Source organism: Callorhinus ursinus, unplaced genomic scaffold, assembly GCF_003265705.2.
Source record: "Callorhinus ursinus isolate GAN/ISIS: 27379988/994484 unplaced genomic scaffold, GSC_fseal_2.0 scaffold4, whole genome shotgun sequence".
Classification (NCBI taxonomy): Eukaryota; Metazoa; Chordata; class Mammalia; order Carnivora; family Otariidae; genus Callorhinus; species Callorhinus ursinus.
In genome coordinates this window covers 141,473,352-141,501,105 of record NW_027397066.1, presented here as the reverse complement: position 1 = coordinate 141,501,105, position 27,754 = coordinate 141,473,352, and the positions used below count along the sequence as shown (strand labels likewise).

Below are 27,754 nucleotides of genomic sequence, written 5' to 3'. Positions count from 1 at the left end.
ACATGTTGTTTTCACATTGTTAGCTTCAGTGCTAATGATGTCACTCTCACATTTATTCCTTCTTCTACTTTTATTTGGTATTTATATGGATGGAGTAACTACAGCAGTGAAAACTTACCCACACCTTCTTGGGGGATGTCCCTGATAGCTGTACAACTTCAGAAGAGTCTGAAGTGGTAGTAGAAAATTTGCCTTCTTGCACTAACTACAATCATAAAGGTAGGCTTTAAAAAAAGTTCACTGCATCTAATGTTCGATATTTTGGAGGGCATTCAGTTTCAAAAATGTTATGAGGAGTTCATAGTTCTTTCTAAGCAACCAGAAAAACTAAAGGACTTTGTTAGCAGTAATGAAAGGTTGTCCAATGGTGATGTTGCTCAGAGATACTAACAGAGATGAACCTGGTGTTTCCGATCAGCAAGTGTGCTTTAGCAGCTCCTTTATGTCAGATATTGTGCAGATATTTACATTTTTTAAATAACTAATCCCCCCAGCACCTTTGTCAGATAAGCAGGTATTTTTTTGCCCCCAACTTTAGTCACAGGATCTGAGGTTTGCATCATTTCCTTTCTTTTTTTTTTTTAAGATTTATTTATTTATTTATTTATTTGAAAGAGTGAGAGAGTGAGCAAGTGAACATGAGTAGGGGGGAGCGGCAGGGAGAGGGGCAGAGGGAGAGGGAGAAGCAGACTCCCCACAGAGCAGGGAGCCAGACGCGGGACTCATCCCAGGATCCTGGGATCATGACCTGAACCGAAGGTGATGCTTAACTGACTGAGCCATGCAGGTGCCCAGGTTTACATCATTTTCTAAAGTAATACAGCTAATAAGTGGTAAAGTCAGACTTAAATTTAAGTTCTCCAAATCCACCACTCATTCTCATTGTCTAGTTTAGTTTAGTTTTGCTTTGTGTTTTGTCTTGTTTTATTTTGTTATGCTTCAGGGAGAAATTCCAACTCCTCTCCATGCTTTGAATGAGTACTAGTCATCATCCCCACATAGTTAAGATGTAATTAAAAAAAAATAAAAGTCATTAAATGAATGTATTATGGTCCTCAGCCAAAGTTTTGAGACTGGAGTGGAGGAATTTAATTTGGAAGCTTAATTTTCTAAGAATTCTATCATTCTATAAATTTTTTACAAAGATATTTTAAAGAAAGCCTAAGCAATCAGTATTTATTTAATTATCCAGTGATGTTTTCTTCCCTTCCTCTGATCCTAGGTAATTTATTGCAGAACCTGTCAGGGTAGACTGCCATAACATGCCACTGTCTTAACATAACCCTATCTCAACCTAAATAAAAGATTGACAGAGATGATTTCTGAAGTTTTTTTTTTCTTCTTTTTCTTTCATTTAAAATTGGTAAGGTGGGAATGCAGAATGTGGTGATGAGTGATTAGTCACAATAAGGAAAGGTTTTGCTTTTTAAAAATTTAAAATTTTTGAATAAGTTAGGAAGTGTATTTATTTCCATAATTAAAAGGTGCTACATTTTCTTCTTTGTACAAAAGGAGGTTTTAGCAAAGAGGTTAGAAAGAAGATTGACCTTTTTAGATTCTCTACTTGACCTTTTTAGATTCCCTGGGTTTTGTAGATTTCCAAAGCACTGACTTCAGCGGGTTTAAGAGTGTGGAGTTAGGAAATGTTTAGTCAAGGAGCCTCACCATGATGTACTGCCCTTTCTTACTATAGTGAAAATAGCTTATTAATTTCAATAGTTAAGTGTGTTTTATTGACCATAAAATATGATATAGCTTATTAATTTGAACAGCTAAATTTGTTTTATCTACCATAAAATATGATATGTATCAGTTCATCTACAAGGCTTTTAGAGCGGTAAACCAGTAAATACAATAGATTTAGTCAATGTGTTTTGCTTTTTAAAAAATCTAAGTATGCATTGCCTCATCTTAGTGTTATATAGTCGTATTTACTACATGTATATATAGTAAGTATATTGTAATGATTCTTTTCCATATCAAAGATTTAAACTTTAGGCAAGATTTAATTAGGTGTGAATTTTTTTCAAACTTCCAGTTGCATTTTGATGAACTCCTTAAATATTCCATTATCATGTGACAGATTTACATAAAGTCAATTTATACTATATGAGCTAGAGCAGACTCACTTGGTATTTTTGCTGCTGTATTGATGGTTCCATTTACTATTGTACTAGTGGAAAATGAAGTTGTGTAACTAGAAACTGGTAAGATACTTTTATAGCTTATTAGCTTAGGGTAATTAACTGCATGTTTCTTGCACATTGAATTGCGACTGAAAGTATTACATTATAATATTTAGGTGAGGTGGCAATCAAATATAATTAAATTATTATAGTAAACATTGACTTGCAATGAAAATGAACACATTTATTGAAAAACATTTCTATAACATGTAAACAATGTGTTCCTTTTTGATAACTACTGTTTTTCTCTTGTTCCTTTTTTTATTTTTTATTATTTATTTATTTATTTATTTATTTATTTTATAATTTGCTGCTTGCCATTACAGGAAGTAGAGGTTTGTATTCAGCTTCTGTATTTCATATTTTATTCTAGATTTTATATGAATCTTTACAATTTAATTACTCATATACACTCAATTCACATTATTTTCCTCCTCAGGATGATTATTTCCACACTTGGAGTCCAGGAAAGGCCTTCGATCAGGGTAAGAATCTAATTATTTTAAAATAAAAATCTTCACATGTTTATAATCACTATACTTTCATCATGATATTTATTGTTTGTTAAATTCTTAAAATACTAAGTAGGAAAGCTTAGATAGTGGAAAAATCATATAATAATTAATTGCATTACAGAATATGTAGTCAGTAATAAGTGAATTAGATATGATTATGTCAGAACGTCTTTCATTCTTAGATACATATCTTAGATTACTGATTTCGGTTTCTGAACTTTATCGTGCCCATTATTTTTAGCTGATACAAGTCACTTCATCCAGTTTTCAAATATACCCAAGCGCATTCAGCAGGACATAGATTTATTTGTGCAAAATTTTAAAACAAATGACTTTGCAATCTGTGTTTCAATTAATAAAAGCATTCATTTAAAGCAGTATTGACTGGTAATTAGACTCAGTTAGGGTCTTAATAAGACCCAAAAGGGAAAATCATATGTAAAACAGGTTCTCCTGCCTCCATACACCGTTTGTACTTCTGGTTATGTACTTGAGAAGGAAAAGCAGGAAAGATGCATGGGGAAGGAAGATGTGGAACAGAAACATCAAGTGCAATGCAATCATAATGATATAAATAATTAAACAGTTTTGTTTGCTAAATTCTACACTATTAGAACCAGAGACTCTTCCTTTTTAAGTCTGGTACAAAAGAAATTTCTACTTTACATTGACTATAATAACCTTACAAAAGATATTATCTCCTGAAGTACGACCATTTAAAAATAGAAATTATTTTTAAGAATGAGTTGTAATATGATATTAAGGGAATCTTAGGGAATTTTGCTATGTCTTCACATTTTTTACTTAATATGTGCAATGAATGCTATAACAGCTAATTTCTCTGAGTGAGAACCAACCTGGATGGACCTAGCTAGGGACATTGATATTAGCCTGTAGTCTGAAACATTCACATCCAATCCCCCCTTTAATATTATTTCTTTTTGCTGTACTTCATGTGATTTCACTATTATTATCTAGAGTGTTTATTTGTGGAATCTGCATTTTATAATTCTAAAAAAATATTTTTTATTTCACTAATAATATAAGTCAAGCCAAATGTACTAAAAGACAAGCAATAAAAAAATGACATACAGACTGAGATATATTTGTGAACTTTCTTGGGAAATTAATTTTTATGATGAATTCATAAACCTTGAAAAAATCAGAATTATCCATGAAATGGATGTTAACACTTAAATTTGCCATACTTGGTGCATCCAATTACAATAAAGATGGTTTGGGCTTTGCGTGTGTGTGTGTGATCATTTGTTGAACTACAATTTATCTCCCGTTAAAAAAATGAAGAAAAAAAGATTGCGATAAAGAGGCTTCCAAACCCTGGTAAGACTGGCTTAGTTTAATTTTCAAAAAGGTTTTTAATACACTAATTTGTCAAAAATATCATATTTATCAGACAGAGAGAAGCTCATGACATAATAGTAGCTAACAGAGTGCCCTATATCCAGTCACTATTCTAAGTATTCAATACATGAATTCATTTAATCTTTGCAATAACCCTGTCAAGTAGATGAGGAAGGTGAAGCACTTAAGAAGTTTAAGCTCCTACTCAAGGTCATATTCCTGCAAAGTGGCAGAGTCAGGATTTAGATCCAGGCAATCTGACCCCTGAACCTCATTTCCTAACTACTATGTGACACTGTTGCTCTTATGATAGCATTAAAATGAAATAATGACATACTAGTGGTATTTTGAAGTTTATGTTTTAAAAATAAATATTTGCAGATGAACCATGAGAGACTATGGACTCTGAGAAACAAACTGAGGGTTCTAGATGGGAGGGGGGTGGGGAGATGGGTTAGCCCGGTGATGGGTATTAAAGAGGGCACGTTCTGCATGGAGCACTGGGTGTTATACGCAAACAATGAATCATGGAACACTACATCAAAAACTAATGATGTAATGTATGGTGATTAACATAATATAATAAAATTAAAATAAATAAATAAATATTTGCTTAAGTGAATATTAGATAGAGCTAATAGCTGTGTTTCTATGTTTTAAATAATATTTTATAGATTATCAGACCCAGGGTTTTGGTTGATTGAACATATGTAGTTGATAAACGTATATGGGAAAATTTAGTATCAACAGAAAAAAAAGGAAAATGGAAAAAAATAGACTGAGATACATGTATTTGTTTTGACTTTGAGTCATATTAACTAATCCATTGGTAGGCCATACTGAAGAGTGAGAAAAATTATCCTGTTCTCATCTAGCTCTGAATAAGATAGGCAGTGTGCATCACTTGAATAGAAGAGACTTGAGATATGCTGATTTCTCATGTTTCTTGTTTTTTTATGAAGGAAGAATCTTCTGTTAAGTACCATTTTCAAAATCTGACTGAACTTTTGAGCATAAAATAATTTATGACTTTTTAGAAGTATTTATAATTTTTAATGTATTTTTCATGGTATATGGACATCCATATCACATATCAATATAAATTGATTTTCTGCAGTTTCTTTTTTGGGGGTGTTCGCATATTTCTTGAAAGGAATGAAGAAAAAGTATTACAGTAATTAGTATTACTTTTTTTTAGCATTACATTTTTTGTGCTGATATTTATAGCATTTTACCATATACATTTTAAATTATGTCTTACTTTGTTTTCTACAGAATGGTCCACAAAATATGCAGAAATTAAAGTACTACTAATGAAAATATTAATATTTCATGACAGAAAAGGTGCAATTTCTCATCACCAAACCCTTTCTACATGTATGCATACATATGCACATGCATACATAGATAAGCATATACATAATTTGCACATGCATAGACACACATATTTGCATGTATAAGCTTTCTTCTAGGTGAAACTCAACTCATTATTCATATATACCTCATCTACCTTGTGGCTTAACTGTGACAAATTTTTCATCTTGTGAGTTTCTTTTCATAAATCAGAATGTTTCTATATTGTTTTTGTTTTTTGTTTTACTGGTAAAAGAGTAAGAGTTTTGGGCAAATATAATAGTTTTAAATAAATTTCAGTAAAACCATTTTGATGATGGTAAAATCTGCTTTATAATAAAGGAAAGCATACTGATGCCCAAAATAAATTTGTTTGTATTTCTCCATGTAGAATTTTCTGTGCCATTACTTCTGTTCATTAGTGTGGTTAATCATGAGTTGACACAACAGACATTGACTGAAAAAGAGTTTTAATGAGGACGTGCATCTTCTTGAATATGACATGAAAATTTAATGTTTACTACGACAAACTTAGAGGGGAAATGCATAGATGAACCTAGAGTGGTAGCATGATAAAATTTTAAACAATTTAATAAAGACTTTAACTAGATAAGCTGTAGCTTAAAGGAAAAAAAAAAACAACACTTTTTTTTTTCCCTTTTCATTTCATTAACCCTGCCTTGTTTTTGGTCATGGATTAATTTGGGTTTATAAGAGCTAGTCACTGAAATTTTTAGCAGGAATTCCTGTCAGTTGTTTAGAGAATCCAGAGGTACTAAAGTGCTATCTGTACGAGGAATCCCTTTTATTCAAAAATTCTTTTTCTCCAGGATATGATATTTAGGTAGCCTGAGATGAAATAGTTGGAAGCAAAATGTGTTTTTTATACATTTCCCTAATTTTACTATCCAATCCAGCTTGGAGTTGTTCCCCTTGGTATCCTCCATGGCAGTGAATTACAATCAATAGATTAATAACAAATTTAATCTGAATTTAAATAGATGCAGAGATTTCAAGACAAATCAGTTTCACATTATTGATGTGTTTCTCCTGCTCAGGCGGATTTCTGAGGTGTGGAAAGAGGGGCAAGGATTGTGCCTGTGGCTTAGATCAGTATCCTTCAGCCATTTCATAGCAAACCAGTCAGGGACTCTTCTTAAATCTGGACCTCTGTGCTAAGGGCAGCCTGAATTCTTCTGGCTCATCAGTGGCATGTAATTCAACAAAATTTCCTCAAGAACTGGTGTGCTAGGAGACCATTGCTAAACTCAAACAGCTGAGTCTAGGCAGGAGAGAGAGACGTGTGTGCATGTGCACATGTGCACATTATATCAATAATATCGATATATCGGTAATATTACCACCACTATCTCTCTCCATTCTTGCAAGGATTAGTGGGGAGTGAGAACAAAGACTGAGATCTTTGAAAGGACAGTGGGATGCTAAGCCATATACTTATACATTGTTTCTCTCTTTTCAGGATCAGTTTGTAGAGCTTCATTTGATTCCCATAAATTTTCTCTTCCTTTGCAAAACATCTCACATATACCAACAGTCAGATCCTGACATGTCCCATTGCAGTCAGTCTCTGGCTACAAAGGAAAAGCTGTTGAGATTTCCTCTGGAGCTTTTATTCCCTTCAGTGAACAGAGCTGTTCATTGTATGATGGCTATAATTATTTTTGAAACTGAAAAAAGACTAGTGTGTGAGAAAACACACCCCCAACTTTTCTTTCCCTTCGTAAACTACACTAGCATACTTTCTAAGGTATAGTATATGTGTATTGCAAAATGAAAGTAGTGCCTCTCTCCCTGATGACTTTAATTTTCACTTGTTTACATGAGGATCTTTTTTTTTCATGTTCTTAGATGGTATTTATTGATAGTAGCCTCAAACAATAGATAGATCTGATCCATGCTTTACAATAGAGGCATGGTAGTGCCATAATGCTGCTTTGTGTCAGGGCTTGGGGCCTTTTGGCATTTTTCTAGTGGAAAAATTGGTGTTCTCAGAATTGAAATTCAGTGTTGACAATACGCAAAGATAATTATATGGTCACAATGTTTTCTAAAAATGTCTTCAATCATTTAAAAATGTGAATTCTGAACCGTGATTTGATCTGAATCATTATTTGATCAACTCACAAGAATTGATTTAGTATTTTTGTATCGTTTTGGACAAATTACTTGTTGGGTATTCAAGTGCTAATAGCCCTGTCAATTTGCATTATACATTAGTTATATCATCCTTGGTGGCAACTTTGGCTCATAGAAGCCCTCTAGAAAACCTGCAAAAAAAAAAAAATTCAACCTAGAAATGAACAGTGCATGTTCATTTATTCCATGTCAGGTTTAGTACATAAGAACTACATAGGGCTTATAAGTGAGAAATGTATTTTCTCTTCCTATCCAATTCTGATTTTTTCATACAAGAATGGTATTTAACCTGTTTTACCCCCATAATCTAGGAAAATAAATATAAGATTTTCCATAAAATGTAGGAATTAGGAATCTTACATTGCTCTATTCTATGTCAGTGCTATTTTCTCCATTGAATAATAAACATTGAATAAAGGTTTGCATTTTTAAAATATAAGATAAAATCAAGATTAATAATGCTTCATTTGGTTCATATCACAGTAGCCTACATACATGTGTAAGAAGGCAAATTATATTTATTTCTTTTCAATGACCTTATGTTACTAAATTGTGAATCAAATTTATAGAGCAAGAGATTGATTACATATACCTCAAAGGTGTTCAGATTTTAAGAAATAAGATTCTTATCTCAGACTTTGTTAACCTAACATAGTAATAAGTATTGTGAAGATTGAAAAAAAGAGTGGATATATAGGAAGTCATACTTTTTAATAGGAAACCTCCACTGGTTAGAGAGGTGATGTTCAGTCCTGCCTACACATGAAATTTACTAAGCATTCATGTAAAAAGCAGTTGCTAATCTGGGGTAGATTCTGGGCACTTTGTTTATGTCTTTCTGTGTACGTGTGTGTGTTTTAATTTTTAAGAGTTATAATAAAATATACACAACACAAAATTTCCTATTTTGACCATTTTTATGTGTACAGTTTAGTGGTATTAATTCACATTTTTGTGAACTCTTTTTATCTTCCCAAACTAAATGCTATACCCATTAAACCCAGTTTCCCCTCTTCCCAGTTCGTGGCACACAGCATTCTACCCCCCATCTCTATGAACTTGACTATTCTAAGATTGTCATGTAAGTGGAATCATACAGAATGTGTCCTTTTGTGACTGACTTATTTCTCTTAGCATTATCACCACAGGGCTCATCCATGTTGTAGAATGTGCCAGAATTCCCTTCTTTTTAAAGGTTATATCATATTCTATTGTACGTATACACTACATTTTTTTTCATTCGTACACTGATGGATACTTGGGTTGCTTCCACATTTTCGTCATTGTAAAAATGTAACTATGAATATTGACATGCAGATATGTATTTGAATCTTTGCTTTCATTTCTTTTAAATATATACTCATAAGTGGAATTGTTAGATCATATAGTAATTCTATGTTTAATTATTTGAGGAACCACATCATTCTCCATAATGGCTGTATCATTTTACATTGCCACCAGCAATAAGGAAGAGTTCCAATTTCTCCACATCCTCACAATACTTGTCATTTTGGTGTGTGTGTGTGTGTGTGTGTGTGTGTGTGTGTGTGTGTGTGTTTTGATAATATCCATCCTGATGGGTGTGACTGTGTTTGTTTTTTAAACACTACAGTTTATTATTTTATGCAGATACAGTTGAAAATCACAGGGTATAAGCAATGACTTATCAAAACAATTCTCCTCAGTGATTCTGTTTTGGAGTACAAATAGTTTTGTTTTTTTTTTTTGAAAACAACCACAAATGTCAGAGAATTTTAAATAACCTAGTCACATTTTCAGATCTGATGCCAGAAATCCCCCAAAGATAGAATCATCATTTCCATTGAAGAATACTTCCTGTGTGTCAGGTATTATAAATAAGACAATCATTGGGCTAAATTAAACAGTAAATATATTTCTTAATTTGCAGAGGAAACTGAAACTGAGAGGTGTTAATAAAGGTGACAAAGCTAATAAGTGTTGTAGTTGGGATTGAAATCTTGTTATTAGTGGATTAGAAGTTCATTTGTTCTTTCATTATGCAATATGGCTTTAGATTTGGCTCATCTGTATGCACATTTTTGGTCTGTGTCCCTACTCAGAGATACATCTTTTTCATGAAAACACATGGTAGGAATGACACAGAGGAACATAGGTAGCTAAAAGGTTAACCATCAGGTACACATTGGATCACATTTAGGACCACTACCAAGGAAAGGAGGTGTTTGTAACTTGTATTCTAATTTTCAGAATGGAGGAATATAGATTTTCAAACTCAGTTATATAATTGTTATCTAATAAATACAAGGGTTGTTGCATTGAAGTGTATTTCCATCACTTGGGAATAACTTCCAGCATATCTGTAAGACAAAAATGTGTTCCAAAGATGTACAAAAGCTTCTGAGGAATACCTTCTTGGAAGTTACTTTTCATTGAAGTATTCTGGCCACAATTCTCACCCCACTCTTTTATATGAAATGTGGAAAAGAAATACACATGTTTTTAGTATATTAAATTACTGGCATTGAAACTTAGGGGCAACTTTGGCCCAGCCACTTACACTGTCTCCGATGTGCAGGCTTAAATTTCTACTTGGATATGCTATTCCATCTTCACATAGCACTTACTACTTGAAAACTGCTTCTTAAATTAAAGTAAAATCTGTTTCCTTGTGTTCAACTCTTGCTCTTACACCCTTGATCAAGAGTGAGTAAATTCATCCTTCTACATGAAAATTATGTGAATATTTGAAAGTAGCTAGTATAGTACTCTTTCTAGAAGATTTTTAATTAATTAATTAATTTTAAAATTAATGAAAGATTTTGATTAGAATGCTCTGCTGCTCATCGTATAGATACTGGAGTATCTCATCACAATCTCTTCTAGTTCTAACATTTTACACATTTTTTACATAGATTGGTAATTTTGCTATTTAGCTCTAGATATTTTTGCTCTCCTCTTAGCATATTTCTTGGTAATTTTACCAGGTTCTCCTCTTCTGTGCTTTAATATTGCATTGAGATAGCTAAAATAAATGGTTGATAGGCAGGATAGTTGAGTGGGCATTTGATTAGATCATCTAGACGTGAGTTTAAATCACAATTATGGCAAAATAGGCTATATTACCTTATGCAAGTGATTTAACCATTCTAGAGTTGTTTTCTCTTCAATAAAATATGAGTAGATTCCTAATTTACAAAGTTGTGAAACTGAATAAAAAAGCACGTAAAACCTATGCATACAATAATATGTGAAATGTTCAGTATTTTTCCTTCTCGCTCGTATTTCTTCTGAAGACAATTAGTAAACTTCCACTACTTTTATGTATTTGAAAACAATGTTTTTGTCCTGACATAATAATTTCTTCCTTCTATACAATATTTCAATAATCCGAGTGGCCATGTTAATTATTGGACTTAATACTGGTAAACAATAGTTATTTTGAGAGTTTTTGAAAAATTATATTCCTTGACACATTTGAAGGAATTTGTCATTTTCAAGACTTTGGGTTAAATAAACTGTTACTTTATTATATTAAGTAACATACATTACAATTTTGTGATTAATACAATGAAATGTCTTAGGTTTATAAGTAACACATATGGTATGGTAAAAAAGAATACCAGTGTTGGAGTCAATAAGTCAGGTTTTGTTTTTCTAGTTTTTCCAGTTGTTAACATAAAACTCAATTTTATATAATTTAAAAAACAGGCTTTTTAAAAGAGTAATATCAGAAAGTCTTCCCTACTTTATTACTTTTCTTTTTTTAGCTTGAAATAATAAGAATATTACCAAGGCTCTTTTTTTTTTTAAAGATTTTATTTATTTATTTGACAGGAAATACAAGCAGGGAAAGTGGGAGAGGGAGAAGCAGGCCTCCCACCGAGCAGGGAGCTGGATGTGGGGCTCGATCCCAGGACCCTGGGATCATGACCTGAGCTGAAGGCAGACACTTAACGACTGAGTCACCCAGGCACCCCACTAAGGCTCTTTTTAACAGACTTTCTTTTTCAGAGCCATTTTAAATTGATAGCAAAATTGAGCAGATGGTACAGAGATTCCCCCACACATGCACTGTCTCCCCCATTATCAACATCTTCCACCAGAATGATGAATGTAAACAGACACATCTTCATCACCCAGTGTCCCTCGTTTACATCATGGTTCACTCTTGGTGTTATACATTCTATAGGTTTGGACAAATGTATAAAGACACGAGTCTATCATTATGGGATCATACAGAGTACATTTACTGCCTTGCCTATTCATCCCTCCCTTCCCCTAACCCCTGGTAATCACTGATATTTTTACTGTCTCTATAGTTTTGCCTAATACAGGAAGTTATATAATTGGAATCATGCAATGTGTAACCTTTTCAGCCTGACTTCATTCACTTCCAGTATGCATTTAAGTTTCCTCCATGTTTTTCCATGGATTCATAACTCATTTCATTTTAACACTGAATAATATTCCATTATCTGGATGTACCATAGTTTATTTATTAATGCACCTACTGAAGGACTTCTTGGTTTTTCCTAAGTTTAGCAATTATGAATAAAGCTCCTATAAACAACTGTGTGCAGTTTTTTTGTGTGGACATAATAAGTTTTCAATTCAATTGGTAAATACCAAGAAGTGTGATTGCTGAAACATATGGTAAGGGTATGTTTATTTATGTTAAGAAACCGCCAAAGTGTCTTCCAAAGTGGCTGTACCATTTTGCATTCCCTCTAGCAGTAAATGAGAATTCCAGTTGCTCCACATCCTCACCCCATTTATCTGCATAATTTATTTGCCCCTCAGGTATTTCATTTGGTAACCCTTTCAAAGCACCTGGAAATAAATGATCACTTTTTTTTCTATTTTATCTAGAAAATCTGTGTACATGTTCAGAGCCAATTGATTATTTTTGATTATATGATAGCCTAAGTCTTCTTAATCTTAAGAATTTATTATTTTACTTTATGGAAGGGGCTTTAAGTATGAAAAGCTCTAAATATGGATAATTTTTCTTCCTACATATTAATTTCCAATATGTTGGTACACCAGGGATATTACAATCAAGCCACTCATCAAACTCAGATGTGGAGTATTTTGTATACATAACCCCATACCCTCCGTACCCATTGCATCATTAGCTCAGGGCGTGGATCCCTGCACTTTCTACTCTTCACAAACTCTCCAACAAATGCATCTGTCCTAGACCGTTTCCAGCTTCAGTTCAAAAAAAAAAAAGTTGCATAACTCCTTATTCTATTGTTTTTGTTCTTTTAACGCAATGCTCTACAAGCAGTAAATATACCTGTTATTTTGGCATATTTATTACTATATTTGATATAACTAATTGAAGGACTGAATAAAAGTCTAGAGTGGAAGAATGGAATTTTGAGTATGATTTTGTTTCATTCAAATACGAGCAAATGAATTTATTTGATATAGTGCTTATTTTTGAGGAAGCTATGCTTTATTGTATTAAAGTTATAATTTACATTTACTCTTTTGTTTATTGATGGTAATTTGACTTTTTAATGGAGGAGCATTTTCCTAGCATTTTCGTGTACATTGTTTCATTTGACCTTCACACGCCCAAAATCTTTCAAAGTTTGTAAGGGAAGTAATACTGTTGCTAAAATGCAACATGAAGAAACTGGGAATAATTCGGGTTTTGATTTGCTCAGGTTCCACAAATATTGATAAATACAATTGAAATTAGTAATCAGATCTCCCAGACACTAATCTTGTTGTTTTCCAAGATATCATGCAGTTTCTGTTAATTTATTAATGGTTTAATTGCAAAACAACTTATTTATTTAGTTCATTTTGGTAAGCATAATTTTCAAGAGTCCAAAAAAAGATGTCATTTGTTGAATGCTTACTACATACCATAAGCATTTAGCTTTTATCTCACTCAATTCTCAATACCAACTTTCATTTTTATTGCTTTTATTTTGCTCCCATTTTTATTCCTTTCATTGTTCCCATTACAATGAGAAGGAAAATTGATGTTCAGTGAATGCAAATAATTTGCCTATGATCATGCAGCTATTTGGAGTAAGAACCAGAATTCATATCTATTTCATTTGATTCCAAATTCTGAGCCTTCTCCAGATCATGACCTGGGGCAGCATTTATGCTGGGGACTTGCTATTTCCATGATCATTTATTGCAACTTCAAGTTAGATTTCTTAAGGAAGCTGCTGTTGCTACTAGAAAAAGGGTGGAATTCTTTCCACTTACTGTAACTTTGTAAAAATTGAATCCAAAGCATTTGTCTTCTAATTTCTGATCTTTAAAGTGAGAAGGTGGCAGAGAATGATTTTTAGGCTTCCTTTTATTCCCCAAGTTTTATCTTTCTAGAGCTCTGTAAGCCCTGTGAATGCCATGCTAATGAATAAATCTTTGAATATAAATGTTGACATCCTGTAACACTTAGTTCTGCCAATAATTTTTATTCATATTATTTTAAAAAGGTCAGTAGTTTGTCATTAGAAGGTTGAATTTAATTTTCAAGAGAACTTTGCAGAGGTAACATTTTAAAATAATATTTGGAGAAAAACTTTGTTAGCAACTTAATTTATCAAATTGATTTTAAAATACTTTATCATCATACATATAGCTGGCTAATTATCAGTTCGTATGTATTAGGCCTGTAATATTTTACAATGTTCTTATATGTTTCATATGATTGGAAGAATGGGGCTTGCTATTGCTAAATTTGCAGTTACTCAATCTGTTAACGGACTTGCCCAAAGTTCCATTAAAGAACTATAATGCTAACTATTTACATTAAGGGGCACATCTAGAGCTAGACTTTATGTCATGTATCACCTACTCGTGTGCCATCTCACCATACTACATTCTCCACAATTATTACCTGCTACCTTTAACCGTCATCATAAAGACAAGCTAATTATGGCTGTATTGCAGTGGAGTTGGTTGTATATACAGTTAAGAACAGAACATTTAAAAATTAAAATACATTTTAGTGCAAGATGGGCAACAATGTGTTTAAAATTCCAAACTTTTATGCAGGACAAGAGGTAACACTACTTTAGGAAAACTTTGTGGGCTTGGGAATCAGATAGTGCTAGGTTTGAGTCTGGGTTATACTATTTGTATTAGCCCTTCAAACTTGGAAAAATTAATTAACCTAAGGCCAAAGGTAATATTTGCAGATTAACATTTAACTTAAGCCCTGAAGGCTTTCAAGAGATAGTTAATAAAGGGGCAGGAGAAGAGGAGATGTAGGAAAACTCATAGGCTGTCATTTAGGCTCAAAGCATCTTAATTATTTACACAATGTTGTCATATATTTTTTTTTCACACATTTTAAAAAAATGTTTTCTCAAGAACATGTAAAGCACAATCAAGATGGACACATAGGAGAAGGCCATGTGACCACGGAGCCAGAGATTAGAGTTATGCTGCCACAAACCAAGGAACACCAAGGATTGCCAACAGTCATCAGAAGCTAGGAGAGAGGCATGGAATAGATTCTCTTTCTGAGTTCACAAGAAAGGACCAATACTTCTGACACCTTGATTGCAGCCTTTAAGCTCTCAGAAATGTGCGAGGATAAATTTCTCTCTTCTTAAGCCACCCAGTTTGCAGCACTTTGTTACGACAGCTCAAGAAAATCAATACGGTCAGTGTTATCAAAATGATGTTTAAATAATTCCTATAAGACTCCTGGGTGGCTTGGTCAGTTAAGCATCTGCCTTCGGCTCAGGTCATGATCTCACAGTCCTGGGATTTATCCCCACATCTGGCTCCCCACTCAGCAGGGAGTCTGCTTCTCCCTCTCCCTCTGTTGCTCCCCTTGCTTGTGCTCTCTTTCTCTCTCAAACAAATAAAATCCTAAAAAAATAATCCCTATAATTACTAAATTGATTTCATTTCATAAGCATAAGAGCTGATGTACAAATAGAGACTAATGTCTTCCTTTGATCTAAATATTAAAAATAGTATATATTCATTATAACTTTTAACTCATGAATTTTTGAATATATAACATTTTATATAAAGTGCGTGCGTGTGTGTGTGTGTGTGTGTGTGTGTGTGTGTGTGTTGGATGAATGTTCTTGCTTAAGCAGCACCTGTTTTTCTCTCTTCAACAATCTGATTTTCTCTTGGAAAAACACACCTCACTCCACAGGTTTTTATAGGTCAATATCACCCAAAACCTGGAAGTGCTTATGGGACCTACATCTGAATAAATAAGGTCTCCCTGGTCCCTCTTCTCAGCAAATAGTTTAGGGATGAGAAGATGACCCAAATCAAGCCACTTAGATTTGGGCGATGTACAGGGGAATTATAGGAAAGAGAATCTCTCTTTTTGCAGGATTAACTATATAATAAGATACAAGCCTGGAAATATCCAGAGTGACTTTGACAAGAGCCCAAGCACAGAAGTTCAGTATTAAAAATGAAGCAAGTAGAACCTCATCCTGAATATGGTTTGGGCATGTCTGAAATGGGCTGCAACCATAGGTTCCTTTAACTTTTCTTTCTTTGGTTTAGCCAATTTTAATCAATTTCTCTTATGTCCAACTAAAGTATCCACACTTATATAGAAACTAATACCTGGAACTGACTTGTAAGAAATCCTCAATGTAGTTGGGTGAGTAGGGACCAGGGCAGAGAGAATACCTAGTCCTGTGTAAGAGGTAGTCACACCATCCTTTATTATAGGAATACCGTGGCTGTTCTGTGGTCTGTTGAATCCGGAGTCTCATGACATGTACCTATTGAAGCTGGTCCTTCCTTGGACCTGTGAGTTACTTGTGCTTTTTCCTGGAATTTCTATATGTTGATAACATATATGACTGCATATTTCCCAAAGCTTTACTTCATTTCTGTGGCTGCTCTTGTCATTGCATCAGCAGCTTAAAAAAAAAAAAAAGTTAAAAAAATGGACATGAAAAGCTTTTGGCTTTCCTAAAACCTAAAAGTTCACTTTATGGAATTATATGTGGATAGAGGTTCAGGAAAATATTCAATTTAAGTTCTATCAGATTAAATAGTTGATGTGAACCAGATTTTCTTCAAAGGTCAGAGCCACTTCCTCTCAATTAGTTGTTCTAGGTGACACATTAATCTATAGCAGATTCCTGATTTCTCTTCCGTTGGGCCCTTGTGATGGAGAGTTTGAGGGTGTCCTGGGAGCTTGTGCTGTAACAGTGTGCATACGGAGCCTGACTTCTGAAAGTAGTGAACTCATCTGAGCTATTATGCTGAAAATGCTTTGAGATGTTTCAAAAAGTCCTTGAGGAAGTTTGGGCAGTGTTACTGTAAAATTTTTGATTTGGATCATGTGGATGAGCCACAAGCAAATATCCTTGCTTTCTCCCTGTTTTGAGAATGACAAAAAATTGCCTCAGTGGAGAGAGAACTAAGTAGCAACAGTCTCCAATTCCCCACCCAAAGATCTCTTCTCTAAGAAATGCCTGATTTATGCACCTAAGTCGTCAGCCTGTATTACCACTTGGTAAGTCAAGCTCTTGCAGGCAGTAAGAATAGAGTAAGGAACTGGATCCAAAATCTCATCCAGGGAGAAACAAACATTGAATGTGACCTTTGAGACTGAGATCACAAAATGCAGAGGCAATATGGACCACTCAAAATGCTCTGGTTGTTGGCATAAGAGGATAACCGGGCAACCATTCCTCTGATCCACTTTTTTCTTTAAATTTAAAACCATAAAAATCTGGAAAGTCTTACTGATTTTTATTAGACTCTAGAATGATATAAACAGTGTATGACTCTATAAATGTGCTTAGCCATTAGTTGTATATTTTCATTGTAATGGATTATACTTGGTAGAGAAGGGTAAAAAAGCAAATTCAATTTAAGAGTAGAAGTTTTATATTTCAGGACTTATTTGGAAGGCATTATCACAAGTCTTTTATTTGAGAGCCCACTGAGTAACCAGCTGAAACCATCCCAAATAACTGTATCAGCAAGAATATTTTAAAGTCATTTTTTTGTATTTTCTTCTGCACCTGGCTTACAGTAGGACTGAAAATTATTTCTGGTTGAAGCTGGGACTCGGCACAAGACTGCGATAGGGATAAAAATAAAGAAATGAGGTCAAGGAAGATGAGTGGCATGCGTGAAGAAGAAACTCTCAAACTTTGGGTGCTTTCCACTTAATTTAGAACACAGAAGAAAGGCAGATAAAGTCAACTGTGAAGCTGGACAATCAGTCCTAAATATCCAGGGAAATTCGATATTTTGGCATATCCTAAGGCGAACTAAACAGAACTCAAATAGTTGAGGCAGTTTGTCTGTCTTATTAGGAATGTCATCTTCTATCAGTGGGTAACAGAAGGGCGATTCTGATTGAAATTTTTTGACAAGATATATTAAATGGTATTTCATAAATATTTAAAATATGAAGGTGAAAAACAGGATTACCTTATTGGGAGTTTCATTCAACAGAAGGTCAAATATAATCCTATCTTTAATGATTTTATTTAAGCCGTGGTGAGGAATTTAATTCAGTTCTAACCTGTAAGAGATGGGGGAACAGGAGGTTATTTAGATAGATGCCTTCAAAAGAATTACCTATACAGAAATGTGGAGTTGCAGAAATCTGGAAAAAAAAAAAGTTGTATTTGCAGAACTCCTGATAATATGCACATGTTTAAAGACAGGATATGGGGAAGAGAATGAATATTTGGCTAAACTAGAACAGGTTCAGTTCTAGAGCCAGGAAACTAGGGAGAGTCTCATAATAAGGATCCTGGTAGGGAAAAAAGATGAAGAACTAATTACCAGAACAAAGGAAATTACAGACTAGGTCTCAGGGTCAGAGAGCAGGTGATATCACATGAGAGACACATGATCAGTGGTGGGTTTGAGGAAGTAGTTATATATGGTTATCCATCTGAGAATGTTAAACTGGACCTCTAGGGAAGCAGGTCCTATAGGGACTTCTACTGAGCTAGCTGGAAGGTGACATTTCTATTTCATGTCCTAGGATATATTTTTCATTATCTCTTACATAATTTCATCTGCTAATCATGACACTTAAACATGCCCCACTTCAGCCCAAATATGGAGTCACACTTAGGTGTCATGATAACCATATAGGAATAATGAAAGGCATAAGGCAAAAAATCAAACACCCAAACAAACATGTACTGATATAGCAGGTCTATGAGGGATTTACAATCTATAGAAAAAAAATGGCAGTTTTTTTTTTTTTTGTCCTTTCGTCCTTAACCCGTAGACTTGACTCATATTTGTGATTTTTTTTTTTTCTATTTGGAGATGACCTGTGCTGAAGTTGACACTCAATCCTCTCTCACTAATCACTGATTTGTTTATTTTTTAACCTACACTGAATGGGTTCCTACAGAGTTTTAAACTGATTTATGGAAACAGTTTATTTTATCAATGAGTAGATGTTAATTTGAAAATTAATACATTACTCAAAGTATGCTTAAATACAAATGTATTTGTTGACAAAATAGTTGTTTGATAAATGAAGTTTCAAGATTTAAAAATTCTATATGGAGATAAATTACCTTTTTATTCAAGTATCCTGACATTTTTTTCACCCTGAAAACTACATTACTGTTGATTAGTTTAAAATGTCTATGCCTTTACAATAAATTTAACACTGCTTTATATGCAGTATATTTAACTCCAATATTTTTTCTAGTTAGAGCATTATTAGTTTAAGTTAAATTGAAATTCTCACCAGATTTAAATCTCACAGGCCATATTTTATCTTTATTAAAAAGTTTCCTATTGACAGTGCACATGTGAGAGCTATAGTTTTAATCACAGAACATGACTTAAGTCTTGCTGAGCTGATAAAAACTGAATCACCATGCTGCCAAGTTAGGTTCCATATTGCAGCCCTGTTTTTAATTAGATGGTTAAATTGCTGTCAGATGGTGCTTTTAAACCTTATCTTCATCTTTCCATTAAGCAAAAGACATTCAGTATCTCATACTGAGAAATACAGGAATGATTTTTTTTTTAAATCGGTTATTCCTTTTCCATACCTTTCTTTGGTTTTTAGCAGTTTCTTTTTTTCCATGCTTTTTTTTTTTTTTTTTTGTCTTTGGATAAAGCTTGAGTATTTAGACTCAAATTTCAGTCTTAATTTCTCAGTTTATTATCTTTTCAAGAATAACTTTTGGGACATGAAAAATTAATAAATATTATTTTATATATGGATTATTTGCCTATTAATCCTTGGTTGACTACACGTAAATAACTTTCTAGAATTCAAGAGAATTCAGAGGTTTTTCAGAATCTGGAAATCATTTAGTTCCCATATTCAGATTCTTTCTTAAACTTATCTCTTGTTATAAGACATTTCAGAAAGAAGAGAGTGGTTACTTCTAATACTATTTATTTTCTTATATGTAACTTCTGGTGGATGGAAGGGACTTCTGAAGTTCAGTAGTATATAGTTAAGTAGCATATAATGAAATTAATAATTAAGAATATATATAAGACACTTTTATTGAGCTAAAACAGCTGATGAATTAGAAATACAATTATTGGAAAAAAACAAAGAATTGATTGTAATTTTATAGAGGACAGATTTCAGTTAAGTAAATTTGAATGGAGAATTAAAATAGTTACTAATAGCAACAACCTTAAATTCACTTTAAATTCATAAATTTTTTTTTGGTTGGGCACCTGGGTGGCTCAGATGGTTAGGCGTCTCCCTTCAGCTCAGGTCATGGTCCCGGGGTCCTGGGATCGAGTTCCGCAGTGGGCTCCCTGCTCCTTGGGAGCCTGCTTCTCCCTCTGCTTCTCTCTCTCTCTCTCTCCCTCTGTCTCTCATGAATAAATAAATAAAATCTTTAAAAAAATTTTTTTTTGGTAACATGGACAGAGGTAGGCAAGGAGTATTCCTTTAGCATCATTGGTAATAGTGTTCTGCTGTGTTGAGAATTACTCTGAGACTCCCCAGGGATGGGGCGAGGGCCTACATGCCATATGTTTACTGATTCAGCATATTTTTTTAAGTTATTAAGGGTTTGTTTATTTCCACTCAATTTCACTTTCACTTTCGTATCTGAAAATCAGTAATTCTTCCCTCATAAGTCTTGTGTGAGGATTAAATCATATGTATGAAGGTTTGAGGACTGTACTTAGCCCATAAAAACACTTTATTATTAATAATAATAATACTAATAATATAATTACAATATGATGGCTAATTATATAATTATAATGGCTAATAACATATATTAGTAGGTAATTATAGCTCTTGACTTATATTTCAAAGTACAACTATACCTTTTTTTCTAAACATAATGCTACCTTGAGCATTTATTTGAAAATATAAACCCTTAAAAATGCCCAAAGGCAAATTATTTTAGCACTAGGCAAGGATTCTTTTCAGTTTAAAAAGTCATGTATTAATGCTTAGCAGTCCAGATTTCCTACTGCTAAATTAGTAGTAATGTTTATGATGATGATGATGTCATGATACCATGATATTATGACTACCATATCCTGCCAATGACTCTGAACTGAATTAAATCACAGTGGTAATAATGGGCAATCCTGCTGAGTATCTCTGCTAAGCATGGACAATTAAGAAAGAAAATCATTAGTTGTAATTGAAGAATTCATGTTTGTATGTAGTAGTTTTTCACAGGGAACTAAAGAAGATGAATCAAAATAAGCCCAAAATAATACAATAATCAGTCCTCATTGCCTCATTAGCATCTTAAGAAATAATGACAATTGAGCCCTTTAGTATGTTTTCCAGAATCTAATTAAAAATGCAATTTATAATTTTTGGAAATGAATATGGGAAAAATATTTGTCAAAATGTCACTTAAGTTGAGCTCTTTTCTTCTAAGCCTTTTTGTTTTTTTTCTATGATAATTAATATAATTCAGATGAAATAAACTCATGTCCCTTACACTATTTTCCTTTATAAAGCTTGGATGTTTTAGCTGTAAACACACAAGTAGGTTTGTATATGGTAAGGTCTCCACAATCAGCAAGCATTAACTTAGCATGTAGTAATTGCTAAGGGTGATATAAAATACTTTTCATGATCTTAGGAATTGCACAAATCAATATATGGCTTTACTGATGAAGAAGCCAATATTCACTGGTGGTGTAATATGTGAGCTGGTTAACTTCTAGCCCTGTGTACCACCTTTTCCGAAAGCTGGAGAGCCTCCAAGCTTCCTCGGTTTCTTATTTTTCTTCCCATTACTAGCCTATTTGCTATGCCTGGAAGCATTGCCACCTCCACTTTTGCTTATAACACTCCAACCAATAATTGAACATCTTTATATTAAATAATTAAATCACGTATAAAAATCAGACTCTTTACGTTTGCCTCACATACCTCCCCCCAAAATGCCCTAACATCTTGATTAATGAATGGTATTTACATTATTGATTTCTCAGACTTATAAGTTTAGGCTGTTTTTCAGCCCTTTCCTCTTCACTCAGATTCACTATTAATTTGTTGAAGTAATTTAGCAGTTTCTCCCTCTATAGTAAATTTATATAATTTTTTTTTTTATTATTCTTAGAGAGGGAGAGTGAGAAAGCAGGGAGGAGGGGCAGAGGGAGAGAGAATCTTAAACAGTCTCCACGCAGAGCCCAAGGCGGGGCTCAATCTCACAACCTGGAGACCTGAGCCAAAATCAAGAGTCCTATGCTTAACCGGCTGAGCCACCCAATTTTGATCTTTTAGTATCAAGTAAGATAAACCAGCCCTGGCTAAGTTAAGCAAAAGGTAATGGCTAAAGGGACTCTGAATAATCTAAGTAAGAACTAAGATCGTCAACCTTTGGCGCGCTCCAGATTCAAAATCCTGAGAAAGTAGATCTCATTGGCAGAGGTTAGGTCAGATATTCAGTTTGTGACTCAAGTCATTTCAGTTCGCCCATTGGAATAGAAGACACCCTGACGAGGGGCAGATCCTCCAAGGAAGAGAATGGTGGTACAAAAAGGAGAGGGAATGATTGCTGGCAGAGGAATAAAATCAATGTCTTTATTTTTTTTTCCCTTTCTTTCTCCATTCCTGGGTAATAATACTCTACTTCAGATCTAATCTTCTTTGTCTCTAGCTTTTTTTGCTCAAATCTGTAATCCACAGGAGGGGACCAGATATCCTCAGACTAAAATTACAGTTCTGTGAACCAACTGTTTCTTCCTCTTCTCTGTAACACATTCTTTTAACTGTATGTGATTTTCTATTGTCACTTATCACTTATAATATTAATATCTTAAAGTGTTCTTAAATACTTTGATCACAGAAACTGTGATTTTCATGAACTTATATTGTTTGTTAGAGAATAAAACACTTTAGTACAGTGAAGATATATTTGCTGAAGATCATAACAAAGCAGATTTATTCCTTTCATCCTCAGCAAATGTGAATATCCCTTTACTAAAATAGATTGTCTTAGAATAAAATAATTAAAAATATTTAGAATACAATAAATGTGTTTATTCTACTCATCTGTCTTTTTTTAGACTTCTAATAGAGGCAGTAGCTTTTGACAGAGTAGGACTCAATAAATATGAAAATATTATCAGACCAGGTTTTTATCAAATGAATTCTATTAGTATGAATATTAAAACATATAAATAAATAAATTCATAGAGAAATGAATATATAAATTCAGAAGGATAAACAAATAAAGGTGAGAATTAAACTCAAATTGACTTCTTATGGTGTTTACTTTAAAAATTCCTTTTGTTAATCATGCTTCAAAAATATTATAAATAAAATATGCAAGACAAAAAATAAAAAAGACATGGTCTTATTGAACACAAGACAAACATCTCATGGATGAAAATGGAGCCATGAGCCTGGTTGAAGCTGTAGGCTCCTGGACTTTAGGTCTGACATTATGCAGTTCAACTTATTGGGTTAATGGATTAAAGGTGCCCTTGCACAGAACTTTATTTAAAAATTTGAATTCCTATTTGAAAACAGGGGTTAAAAATAGGGTTCCTTCCTACAAGTCAGGCAGTAGATGGAGAAATTCAGCATCTATTTGCAATCATCTCATGCTTGAAGTTCAGGATGACATAAAGCTGCAAATTGAAGCCAGAAAAAGGCTTGTGCCCAGGATTGGAACAAATTTTTCAGGGCTATAAGCTCAGTGACTAGACTAATAGTATCATTGGATGGAAGTTGTATCACCAATTTTAACTGTAGTTCTTGTTTGGGAGCCTTGAAAGTCCAAATGGAAGCAACTGCTCAAAGAATAAAGGAAAGCAGGGAAGGAGATGGACAGAGGGAGAAAAGAGATTGTTTCCTGACCAAAATGAACCTCAAAGTTCTAAAAGACTAAATAAATAAAGCAGAGAAACATTAACAAAGTTAACTACCAAATTAGAATAACAAAATTATGTTTTGAAATATATGCTTCAAAAGAATAATAAAATAAAAGCTGGGAATAGACAGAATGCAAAAAGAAAAAAAATATAAGTGAATTTGGAGGGATTACCAGAAATTGATAAACTGTGTTGGTAAATTTGACTCTAAAAATAAAAGGTCAGAGACTAATTTTATATTGCTCAAATTTTTGGACAAAATGTTAGAAAACAGTAATTCATTTAAATGCAGGTGGTGGTTGATAAGTGATTAAAGATTGCTAAAATCCTAGTGTTGTTTGGGAGAATAGTTAATGAAAACTTAAGTTTTTGTTAATGAAAACATAAAGTTAACTCAGTTTGTGAAGTGTGAAGTACTGCCTATTAAAGACTCCACCTACAACTCAAGCTTCTATAGCAGGGACTGTATATGCCTCCATTTGTTTCTATCATCTGTTCATAATAATAGAACCTCATAATAGGACCTCAAGTGTCTGCTGGGCACATTGAAACTCCGACTGAAGGTTACATTTCTGAATCTCCTTGCAGGCTAAATATGGCCCTATGACTAAGCTCTGGCCAAATGTAGAACTATTAAAAATGTCACATGTGACATTTGGCAATTATATGTAAATAGAACTCAAGAGGTCATCATGGACTAGGAACAGAAAGCCAGGTGCCAGGGATGGCAGAAAAAGATCCGACTTGCTCAAGTCTGTGTCACTGTGTAGCACCAAATTGGCCCAGACTGCTTGGTTTTTTATTTTATGGGAGGAAAAAGTAAGCTTATCTGTTTAAGCTGCTATTATTTTTTGTTTCAACCACACATAGGCAGACTTTTTCTTAAAGTGATACAAATTATTAGTCAGAAAAATTAAAAGAGGGGGAGGAACAAAGAGAAAATTATAGAAAATTTTATAGTTTAGTTTTTTTTTCTGTTATCTTCAATGGTAGCAAACAGCTGATTTCAGAATTTAATGGTTCATTTGCTAGTATATATTGATATTTGCAGTGTGTTTAGAGCTATTATCAGAATTGTTCAGAGGTCTAGCCCAAATGTTTTTATTTGGCAAAAGGCACCACTCCAATGATCATGCTTCCCTCTCTCAGGTAGAATTTCCACTAGTCAGAAAAAATTCAGATCTTTTTCCTTCGTAGTTGTTTTTTTTTTTTTTTTTTTTTTTTTTTTTTTAGAGAGAGAGATAGAGCATGTGCAAGTGTGGAGGAGGGGCTGAGAGAGGGAGAGAGGTAGAATCTTAAGCAAGCTCCACGCCCAGTGCAGAGCCCAACTCAGGGCTCTAGCTCACAACCCTGAGATCATAACCTGAGCCCAAATCAAGAGTCGAATGCTTAACTAACTGAATCACCCAGGTACCCCATTGTGTTGCTATCTTTAAGAATTTCTTTTAGATATTGCATATGATTTTTAGTAAAGATCTAGGACCCTCTAATATGAAGAATTTCTTGTGAAATAGTTATCTAACATATGACAACTAAGAAATTCTAGGAGAAAGTTTCATTGAATCACCTACATTCAAAGGCTAGATCACCCTGAGAGATCTCCCCTTCTCTGTAGTATGTAGCTAGTTAACCAGGCACAGGGCTCTACATATATTCCACATTAATTAATTTATTTATAGTCAATCTTACTTAAAAATGTAAGAAAGGTTAAAGAAATCATTGTAATTTCAAATATATGCTCGGGGGAGCTATTTGGTAAATCTTGTTTGTAGTGGTTTGGGATCACATACTCTTGGTGTGAAGTTCTGTGATAGGACAGTCTCCATGGCTGCCTCCTGCCTTTAGTTCCCACAGATCTAAGTATCTGGCCTCAAAGAGAAGCCTCTGGATGGTCAAATGGGCCTCAGCCAATACTAATGTCAATAGTTTTGTTAATATTTATATACATAGTATTGCTAAATCAGAACTATGTTAAAATGTCATCACTTTAATTTCAAAAAGACATTGTCTACATATTATTATATTTAAGGCCATGGATGTAGTGCATTTTTATCAATTCTACTTATTTAAGACTGCCAGTTTCATGTCAAATAGTTTCATGATGGCTGTTTTCATTGATTTATAGTTTTGGCAGGCTTGGCCTGCTGGTTATTGGGGGAGTTTGGGGCTTGATGCCAGAGTGAAACCTTCTGGAAATAAGGAGAGCTATCTAAGGAAGGATCACTCAGTGGTTAAAAAATTATTCATACTGGCCAAAGATCAGAGGGTGGCCATGAATTAGGGTAGAAAAAAGAGGGCTGATTTTACATTTCTACCACCTACCCAGACTGTCTGTTCCTAGAGGACTATCCACATATTTCCCCCACAGCCTTCTTATTCTTTGTCATTCAATCCAAGTTCATAACCAGCCAACCAGAGAGCTTTTTATGACCCTGGGCATCAGTCTAGGACAATAATAATTTACAATTCTACCACTTAAAGGTAAGCACAGTTCCAAACATTTAAGAGGCAAAATAATAAAATAGGACATTCACAAACACAGGATTTTTTGTAGAGGGTTGCCTACTATCTTATTTGATAGATTATTTGGATATGCCTTAATATATTGGATTAAATTCCTACTAAAGAATATATTTCCTTATATCTTTTGTTTATATATTGTCCAATTATTATTTCAGGATTTATTTCTAGAAATGTAATTGTTGGCTTAAAAGGAATTTTTAGGTATTTCATATAAAATTTAATAGATATTATCAAAAGAGATTTACAAATTATTTAATGTTGATACTTTTATACTGTTTGAGCTCTTGTTCTCACTTAAAAAAGAAAAATAAACTTGAAAATAATTCCAGTAATCAAAATTAGTATTTATATGATATTTCTGAACTCTTAATTTTTCTTTCATTTTCAGCCAGGAAATGTCAGGAAATGGATTCTGCAAAGAGGCAATTAAAAAAAGAGGGAGTTAAAACAATAGAGATTATGCAGAAAGGTGTGAGCAGGGTTAAGGATCCAACAAGGGATGGTGAAGCACTCAAAATAAAGTCTAGCAGTAGAGAAAGTTGTCACCACTCTTAGGCCTTAAGGGACACAGGGAATCTAGTGAGACTTGTGGCCCCTGGAGAGAGACTCTCCAACAACATGGTCATAGCTAGAGATGTACAGATATCAAGTGACAGGGAGGGAGAAGGGGAAAAAATCCTGTATTTTTACCTACCTCTCCTTGTTTCACTAACCTCTGTAGAGAAGGAAGCTAAGATGGTAAATTCCAAAAGGTCAGATTTATAGCATACAGTAGGATGGGAAAGGGTCTGGATTTGCAATCACAGAATGTTCAAGCACAACCCACTATCCTCTCTCCTTGGTGTATAGTCTTGTCTTTATCTTGCCCTTTTCCCCAAATGGGAAAAATACGCAGTCCTGGTAACCCTGCCATACCACTATGGAGAATGTTAATTTTTTTTCATTCCTTATAGGGCCAAAATTGAAATATTAACCACTACTAGTGCTCTTTATATCATGTAGCAGAGAAATCAGGAGAAGAAGAAATTATTAAGAAATATAGCGTGTTAAGTCACCACCTCTGTCATGATGTCTAGATTAATAATTAATCAGAGCTTCCGAATTCATCCCCTTACCCCCTTACTCTTGGCCAGCAACTTTCACCTGGTTGGGTATTCCTTTCCTCCTTCCTCCTCTCCTTCCCTCCCCTTCCCTTCCCTTCCTCTCACCTCCCCTTCGCCTCCCCCCTTCCTCCTCCTCCTCCTCCTCCCCCTCCTCCTCCTCCTCCTTCTCCTCCTTCTCCTCCTTCTCCTCTTCTTCTTCTTCTTCTCCTCCTCCTCCTCCTCCTCCTCTTTCTCCTTCTCCTCCTCCTTCTCCTCCTCCTCCTGCTCCTCCTCTTCCTTCTTCTTT

The 27,754-nt window shown here is 34.0% G+C and overlaps 1 protein-coding gene across 2 annotated transcripts in view; it reads left to right on the top strand.

Moving 5' to 3' along the window:
* SPOCK3 (SPARC (osteonectin), cwcv and kazal like domains proteoglycan 3) overlaps positions 1 to 27,754 on the top strand; it is a 466,791-nt gene that overhangs the window by 149,955 nt on the left and 289,082 nt on the right. For both annotated transcript variants that reach the window (XM_073892466.1, XM_025874422.2), the window contains exon 3: positions 2,626 to 2,671. In XM_073892466.1, coding sequence (XP_073748567.1) covers positions 2,626 to 2,671 — 46 coding nt within the window. The remainder of the gene's footprint in view (positions 1 to 2,625; positions 2,672 to 27,754) is intronic.